Source organism: Saccoglossus kowalevskii, chromosome 1 (genome assembly GCF_978046115.1).
Source record: "Saccoglossus kowalevskii chromosome 1, keSacKowa6.1, whole genome shotgun sequence".
Lineage (NCBI taxonomy): Eukaryota > Metazoa > Hemichordata > Enteropneusta > Harrimaniidae > Saccoglossus > Saccoglossus kowalevskii.
The window spans coordinates 26798595-26808114 of NC_140641.1; the positions used below are offsets into that span (position 1 = coordinate 26798595).

The window sequence follows — 9520 nt, forward strand, 5'->3', positions numbered from 1 at the left end:
AAGCATTGTTTTACAGTATATTTTGTACCAGAATGGGAAAAGTATGATGTGCATTATATAAAATGCAATGTAACACTATATAAATGGTAGTAACATAACCAATCATACACTGTACACACAAGGCAAAATGAAAAGCATGAGATATTGAATGAGAGACTACAGCTGATATTCACTGTTATAGTCTGTGAACTCACATTCTGAAAACACAGTTTCAAATTATTATTTTACAATTTAATCTGAGGTATTTAACTAACCGATAGGAACGGTATGTGGCTTGGATTTTCACAGCAGCTCTAATTATCTTGTCATTTGTTTCCTTTCTCTGTTTTTGGAGTTGAATTTCAAGTTCTTCTTTTTCTTTGTGTGTCTTCTGATCTAATTCGTCTATGTTAGCCTGGAATTAATTAAGTAAATGTTTAAGCCATTTGATAAAAAAAATATAGCTTGTGATTAGTAGTAGCCCAAGGTACACATTATTGTTCTTGCAACTGCTGACAATACATATATGGAAATATGTATAGTGCATGTTTCAAAAGAAACCATATCCATATGTTTGCGACTACATGAAACAGCTGGGCAAATATCAATTTCAGGAGCTATCCTGGTGTCAAGAAGTTTATGCAGACCCACAAAGTTGCATCCGCTAATGAATGAACATTGGTCGGTAGCTTTTAATATGAACCCTATCTGTGGCACACTCATCCAGGGTTTAAAGATGATCTCTTCTGTGATGTTCAACCCCAAGCATGGATTAAAAATTACCTACCTACTACCTACTAATCATGGCCCACTAAAGGATTCTTGTCCTAGGATTTCCATATTACAAAATTAGTAGCTAAACTGGTATGGTATATTAATGTACAATTATGCAATTGGTCTAAAGTGATATATCAGTTTATTCTACATAAATTGAGCAATGACATATGTGTACTTATGTTCATTATTCTGTTGCTGCAAATACCATGATGGACTAAAGATAATATGACCATGGACATGCAAAGGAGAGTTAAATAAATTTTAAACCCCAAAAATGCATGCAAAATCTAAGCTAACTTTGACAAACTTACAAAGACTAATTAAGTAAAACACAGTGACATGACATCCACATAAAATGTACTTTAACAATTTAATTTATAATTAAAATATAAAGCATACCTTATATTCACTCAACATCACTTCCATTCTCTTTGTGTCTTCTTCAAATTCTTTTTCAATTTTATTTTCTTCTTCAAGAAGTTTTTGTTTCATTTCTTTCTGCTCGTTGTCATATTCTTGAAACTTCTCTCGTCTGATTCTACTGATTCTTTGATCTTGTTTTTCCATCTCATCTTTTTGCAACTCGTATTCCATCTGTCTTCTTTCATCTTTCTCTCTCTGTTTCTGCATCAGTTCTTTCAGCTTCTCTCTGGCTTCTCGTTCCATCATTGTACTTTCTGTTACAACTGCTACAGTCCACATTTTTTTATCTGTGAAAATTCAACATTAGAAACAAAATTTACAAACTGACCACCAGCACGCATGCTTGGAGTGTTTTTTTCAAAGAATGTACTACCTAAATGTTGTATTGTCCTGTAACAATGTGATATTATATCTAAAAGTTCTGGACAAAAAAATACTTGCTAAAATTTAGGTGTGAACACTCCTGACAATCAACATAATGACATAAAAAAAATTAATATTTATATTCCTCAAAAAAATACTACATGTTCTGTACTGATCATAATGTCCCTTAATATAACAACAATTGTATAAAAGTTCCTAAAAATTTGGCAAGAAAAATACTTAATAATATATGTCTTTCAATTAATACTACATACAGTACTGTATAAATGTCCCTTATAGAATAATATACCATAACATGAATTGTATAAAAGTTTCTAAAATAATTACCAATGGGTTTATCAATTAATAAATAAATACATACTTGTGTATTACTACTTACTGACTCTTATAGAATAATATAACATGAATTGTATAAAAGTTCCTAAATAATGGTGCAGTGATATATACATTGTATATATACCGGTAAGCAAAAAAAAAATACTAGCCAGATTTCAAAAAGGCAGGAAAGCAACACTGTAACTTGACAGATATTGGAGAACATTTACTAAAACCTAGTTTTCATTATTAGTAACATAATTGCTTCATTCTTTCCACTTATTCCCACGTCTCTAACAAATGTTTTATTTCACCTAGAAAATTGCACCTTCCAGTGACACCAAAAATCTTATTTTCAGCCTTAGAAGAACATCTCCAATAAAAGTGCACATAAACATGCATGCACTAATAATATCATATTAACTTATGACAATGATATGGTATGGAATATATATAGTTCTATTGATTTCTTAACTAAAACATTTCTGTTTTAAAATAATTGTTTAGGTCCAAGAATTTAAAAAAAATCACCAACTGTTTTAACTTGGACTTTCACTATCACAAAGAAAGACAGTATTTACACACATACACATGTACCTGTTACTTCTCCATTTACCAGTGCAGTAGCACCTTTCAGTTGAGATGGTGTTTCATTTGTGTCACCACTATCACAAAGAAAGATAGCATTTACACACATACAACAAAACTAAAACAACAAACTTGGCCGAAAGTGGGTTCGAAATGCAAATTAATAAAGTAAATGTTAGGATTACTTATTTAGATATCTGTGAGGTAGCTGTTTTTTTTTTAATTTGCTTTCTCTTAGGTTGACTTCTCCATTTACCAGAGCAGTACCCGGTAGCACCTTTCAGTTGAGATGGTGTTTCATTTGTGTCACCACTATCACAAAGAAAGATAGTATTTACACACATACAACATGTACCTGTTACTTCTCCATTTACCAGTGCAGTAGCACCTTTCAGTTGAGATGGTGTTTCATTTGTGTCATCAACCGTCAAAAATGTTTCCTGTGCATCCTCAATTTCGCCATTTCCATTTTCATCCATTTCATCTTTCTCCTCCTCTTTCTCAATTTCTTCCATCACCTCAAGAGATTGATGAAAACAAAGATGATTCACCAACTAAATAATCTTATTCAAATACTCCACATTGAGTTGTGTTTTAAATTGTTAGTGAAGCTGGTTAGACACCATGTGACCAAATCTACCTAGAGTATTAATTGTGAACATTAAATGTCGCCCACGGTATATACATGTAATTTTATATCAAGAAAATTATTCATAACCAGTCAAATTGTAAACATTCTTAGTTTAGTATGTGTATGTTTCAGTAAACTCACTCTATCATACAGCAACTCAGGATCCTCCCCGATAGTAAACGCAATTTCTTCAATTGCTTTTGATACTGGCTGATCTCTGGCATCCACAAATTTACCTACCATAAAAATGTAAAAAGAGACTTATGTGAAGCGTAGCACAAAAATCACAAAACATACATCATACATACAAACATACTGGCAAAATCAGGTAAGAATACTACAATCAACAACCAAAAAAAACAATAATATAATCAGTGTTTGCGTTGTGTTACTTGCAAGCACATCCATATTCTATACATGTATTTAAAACATAAATCACGAGAATAACCATTGTATGTACATTTGTCTTCCACTTTTTTTAAGATAGCTGTACAATCATCAATCTCTTTCATGACTCCTTCAGATCTACTTTGCACTCGTTCAAGGTAGGCAGTGACAGAATCAGGAATCTCATCATAATCATCTTTCTCCTCCTCCTCCTCATCTTCATCAAGATCCTCCTGACAACAAAACAGAGATTTTGTTTAAATCAATATTTATTGCACACTACATACAACTACAAAACTATATAAGGATGTCATCACCAACAGTTTCTGTATAACCCCTTAGACCACTACAACCAATTGTGTGTGCCTTTCAAAGCAATGAAACAGGCTTGTTTTTCTTTTACAAATTTGAGTTATTCAACATACATGTAATAATAATAATAATAATAATAATAGTCTTTATTGAAGTCATATCCTAAAAATGCATGTATGTAAATAGGTCTCCATGTGGTAGTTGAGCGCGGTAACTGAGCGTCTCAGTTTTCACGAAGATACGAGTTGAGCGTACGCTCACTTTCAAAAGTAAGCGTGGAGCCAAACAATGGAATGCTTGAGTGTGCTCACTTTTAAAAGTAGGTGTGGGGACAAACCATGGAATGCTGGAATGAAAGCTATGCTCAGTTTAACATGAAGTTGATACAAGTTCACATATTCACAGGAGAGGACGTTTGTTAAAACAAAGCAACCATGTTTAATTAAATATTCACGCAGTTTGACTCCTATGACCTTGTAAGAAGGACGCATCAAAAAATAGTCTTCCTTTATTCATCGTCTTAGCTTTCGGAAGATGCGAGTTGAGCGTACGCTCACTTTCAAAATTGGGCATGGAGCCACACAATGGAATGCTTGAGATAGTTTACTTGTAAATTGAAGTCTTGCGGTGCAATTAACACCTCGACCGAGGTATGACCACCTTATTGTTTACTGTGTAATCGGCGGAGTTTTACGTTACAGATGGATGAATGGAGAAGTCTGTTTCTGTCACTTGTAGAAAACTAACCAGTAGAGTCCCAACACGTATGGGTGGGATCATTAGCTCCATGGTGGGATGAGAAGCGTTATATGTATCAATAAATCTGTTTCCATGTCCATTAGATAAATACGACCAAGTAAATATTGAGTTTTCATTAAAATATCAGCGTTCAAATGACTGTGCATAGCTCTGATGTTTCGCCACACGTCAAAGTATCGACTTATTTGTTGTTATCACAGTGGGTGACGGCTGTGTTTTAAATTTAGACAAAGATCATCACGCTTATAGACAAAATGCCAGTACCTGGTGATTGTTTTTTTATGCGAGGTTTCAACGGGTAGAGTTGTTTTTAATTCCAGCTGAGGTCACGAACCCAGGATTACGTTTGGTAATGGACACTGTGACGCCATGTCCAACATTGAAAGCCAACGACTACCCCCACCATGCCCACCCCAGGCCCTGTTTAAGGAATTGAACGGTTTCATAGTACCTTTTCAACAAATAGATTGATAATTGCCGTCACTATTTTGTTATAGTTTTAGGAAGTGTTAATAAATATTGTTTCGTCACATTGCTACATTTATTTTGTTATTGCACGTCATATTTAATTGAGGTAAGTATATTTGACTAATGAAGATGGAAATACATGTTATCAAATATAAAATCGAGAGGGGGTACAATTATGCGAAGTACTGTATGCATGGCGTCCAACTTGAGGTCGTAGAAAGAGAGCGTACGCTCACTTGTAAAAGTTGGCGTGGAAAAAACAATGGAATTACACAGATTAGGAACTACATGCATGACCCATTACAAGAAACCAGAAATATTTTATGCACAATTTAGTCGATGTACATGTGCAATTACAAATATATCAAGATTGCTGATCATTTTTCATAATTTAACTTTTGTGGTTTCAAAATAGTTATTTGTGTGTGCATGTGGTGGTGGGGATGGGGGTATTTTTGCATTGTTTTTATTTGTCGGCATCTATAATGATGCTCAATGATTATACAACCGTTTTCAAACGTATTTTTAACGTTACAGAGAAGCAATGTAAAGCAAAGTAACAGAAAAGCAGCATATGTCTAAATGGCGACCAATGTAGTCTCGATCAAATGTGTATTTTATATGTAAATTTATATTTTCATGAGGGTGAGCCAATCGAAGCCAAATGATTCGTAGCTGTACAATCACGGAATGATTCACGTACAATGCATAAATATCGCGACATGCAAATTTGCACTACCATTGCTGTAGTATCAATCTATGACGGTTGATCTGGACATATGAGCAAAATGGTAATGTAAATTTCATTAATAAAACAACATTGTATGTGTGGACACTTTCACTTCATGCAAGTGTGCGCAACAACTCGTTGTCACTTAGCGTTGTTTACAGACGCCGACAAATGAAAACATTCAAGACAAAACAAACGTCAGAGTTGTAAGTAAATCTTTATTGCTATCGTATCCCATTTGAGATCTTGACATAAAATACAATAAAGTTGTAGGTCCCATGCCTACAATTACACGCAAAAGAAAGCGTAGTCTCTTATTACCAGACGCGTCCATCTTACAAGGTCATAGGGTTCAAATTGCGTGAATATTTAATTAAATATGGTTGCCTCAATTTTAACAAATGTTCTGCTCATGTGAATCCAGACCTCTGAAACGAACTTGTATCAACTTCATGTTAAACTGAGCGTAGTTTTCATTACATCACCAGCATTCCATGGTTTGTCCCCATGCTTACTTTTAAAAGTGAGCGCACTCAAGCTTTCTATTGTTTTGCTCCACGCTTATTTTTGAAAGTAAGTGTATGCTCAACTCGTATCCTCGTGAAAACTGAGACGCTCATTTACCGCGCTCAACTACCACAAAGAGACTCATTTACATACCTCAAAAATGGACATAGATCTAAGTACAATAAAGCATGGTTGTCATTCCATGTTAGAAACATTCAGAATAAAAAAAAGAAGATACACTAGTATAAAAAAACTAAACAAAACTAAAACAACAAACTTGCCCGAAAGTTGGTTCGAAGTGCAAATTGATAAAGTAAATGTTAGGATTATTTATTTAGATATCTGTGAGGCAGCTGTTTTTTTTTTTTAAATTTTTAATTTGCTTTCTCTTAGGTTGACATTTTAGCATGACAGTATTCTTTGTGCCTAGTATGTTGATAAAGCTTGTATCAGTGTTGCCCTCAGAACACTGTCTAATTGTGTTGAGAAGGATCTGTCTTTCACGTTTGTATAACTGACATTTTAACAGAAAGTGCTCTTCATCTTCAATATCATTTGTATTGCATACAGGACAGCTTCTTTCGGTAATTTTAATTTTATGGTATCTGCCCATTTCAATTTGTAAAACATGTGCGCTTAATCTTAGTTTGGTCATTGATGATCTGTGTAGTGGGTTATTTACTGTCTGCAGATAATTTTCAAGTGGTAATTCAGTTTTTAATTTTCTATAAGTACGTGGTTTATTTCATTTTGCAACAACGATATTGGAAATGTAAGGCACACGAAAGATAAACAGTATGTGAGAGCAACGAGTACAATTCATCTATTTAGTGAAAGCTTAAAGCTTTACACAAGTAAAATTTCAATTTGGACAACTGAATCATAGATCACTTATATGTATCAGACCATAGTTATAAAGTATATAAGCAGCATACATTTCAGACAAGTGAGTTTATAGGTTAATGTCAAGCCCTGATTACTATACCATTTCCTAAGATGTTGAGAAATAAATTATAGATACCTCTTCCTCAATATCATTGTCATCATTCAAATTTCCGGGCAGTTCTAACTCATCAAGCTGTCGTTGAATTTCATCTTCAATCCAATCATCATCTTGTGGATCTTGTAACTGACGCATACTCATTCTTGTCAACTCAAACTAAATTTAAAAAGAAAATTAATTAAGCTGTGCAGTATAAGGAACATGTTGGGATGTGTTGGAGGGTAGGGTAGAGTTAGGGTTAGGGAGTACAAAAGAAACTTTTTTATAAAACACATTATAGAAGCACCGAAGTCATCAGAAATCACACGTTCAAATGACTCAGTAAATTCGTCCCAAGACATTCTTCCCATTAAGCTTTCATCCCATTGCCTTTGTTCAGTCTTATAACCTATCTTGTGCAGGATGATGTCGATTTCAATGTTGGTGCAAAGAGTTGTCAATTTCTACGTATACATACATGTACAATGTATGTGTGCTAAGCCTTGTCGTGGTGACTTGATTTCACTAGAAAGAACCGTGTCGGCTGCATGATGCATATAAATACAATTGGAAAACCTTTACAACAATATTTACTATATTTCCCGATATTCAGAATGAACCTATTTTATCATGTTTTCTAACACTTCAGCACATTTAATATAATTATACTATAATCATGAAATATGAATAACTTTATTTTACAATTGATGGATTAACATAATGCAAAGTGTGATACAATAAACGACTGCTTGGGTTCAGTCTTCAGGGTGCACGTTGACAACGACTGTGGGACAAATCGACTTGGGACAAATGTGATTTGGGATGAATCGACCGTCTACCGTTCAAACTGTGTGTAAACATGGTGTGAATGTGGGGGACGGTCGATTCGTCCCAAATCACATTCATCCCTAATCGTTTCGTCCCACAAGTCGATTCGTCCAAAGTCGATTCGTTCCACAAGTTAATTAGTCCCAAAGTAGATTCGTCCCACAAGTTGATTCGTCCCAAAGTCGATTCGTCCCAAAGTCGATTCGTCCCACAAGTCGATTCGTCAGATTTAACTACTAACTCGCCAAATAAGCACAAATAAATCCAAACAACGCACTGTTTTTGCCGACGTTATATACAAACACCTTACACGCAACGTACAAGTTATTAGTTAATAAATACAAATACACCGTACAAGTTATTAGTTAATAAATACAAATACATCGTACACGCAACGTAGAGTTATTAGTTAATAAATACAAATACACCGTTCACACAACATGGAGTTATTAATTAGCGTGTCAGTAACAGTTGGCATAGAAATTGACCCTGCTCAAGATCTTAATGCTGACCAAAAATTAAACAAATTGGACGAATGTGAATTGGGACGAATGGAAATGGGACGAATGTGAATTGGGACGAATGGGAAATGGGACGAATGTGAATTGGGACGAATCGGAAATGGGACGAATTGACTGTGAACAGTGAATGTTACCACATAAGATGACAGGGTGAATTATTATTATATACATGTATGATCGTGGAAAGTATTACAAGGCTACTAATATCTTCAATGGTATTGGCGGGTCGTATGTTTTCACACATGTTCATGTTAAAAAAATACCGGTACTACATTAACGATAATTGTAAGTTGCAGGACAGGTTGGTGTCTTTTAGGGCGAACACCATGAGAGGACTCGCAGTACAAATTGGTCGGCAGTTATCACTTAGGTAAGATCAAATACACTACAAGTTTCTAAAAGTTCTCAATTAAAATGCAGCCAAATAAAATGACACAATCAAAACAGTGATCAATGATCCATGTTCCATCTGTGGCTAATGTGTGACCGTGGTTACGCAAGGCGACTCGATCGACGCTCGTCTATTGGACGTTAGCTACGTTTTAACATGTACATCAACACTGACAATATAAAACATTGCTTACCGTTGGACAATCTTTATTTTACTCGAGTGTAAAACTCCTACATCGATGGCGATCACGTGAGACAGAAAATCTTACTTTTTAACTATCAATCGCTAAAAAACAAAACAGTCGTCGCCATTTTGGATAGGTATTTTTCCCACAATCCTCAGCTAAAGTGATCCTTCAGCCACAGCAAAATAATCGACTGTAACTTTGCGTTGTTGTCACAATTAACTTGGCGTCAAGTTGTTGTCAAGGTTTTAACATTTATATATGGAATTGCTCTCTACATATTCAAAATCGAAAAATAAGCTCTTAATGCGTGTATTTTCGCGAACTAGATAATGTCCGATAAATGAAAAATTA

At 34.7% G+C, this 9520-nt stretch overlaps 1 protein-coding gene across 2 annotated transcripts in view; it reads right to left on the reverse strand.

Annotated features, from left to right (window-relative positions):
* Positions 1 to 9319, reverse strand: part of LOC100368307 (leucine-rich repeat- and IQ domain-containing protein 1-like) — a 30334-nt gene extending 21015 nt beyond the window's left edge. Inside the window, exons 1-7 of one of the 2 annotated variants that reach the window (XM_006824697.3) lie at positions 9176 to 9319; positions 7282 to 7419; positions 3558 to 3717; positions 3239 to 3333; positions 2822 to 2984; positions 1156 to 1466; positions 255 to 394 (exon numbers count right to left, since the gene is read on the reverse strand). In XM_006824697.3, coding sequence (XP_006824760.2) covers positions 255 to 394; positions 1156 to 1466; positions 2822 to 2984; positions 3239 to 3333; positions 3558 to 3717; positions 7282 to 7404 — 992 coding nt within the window. In that variant the 5' untranslated portion in view covers positions 7405 to 7419; positions 9176 to 9319. Of the gene's footprint in view, positions 1 to 254; positions 395 to 1155; positions 1467 to 2475; positions 2540 to 2821; positions 2985 to 3238; positions 3334 to 3557; positions 3718 to 7281; positions 7420 to 9175 lie in introns of those variants that run through there. The other variant, XM_085500111.1, reaches the window with a different exon arrangement.
* Positions 9320 to 9520: the final 201 nt, after the last annotated feature.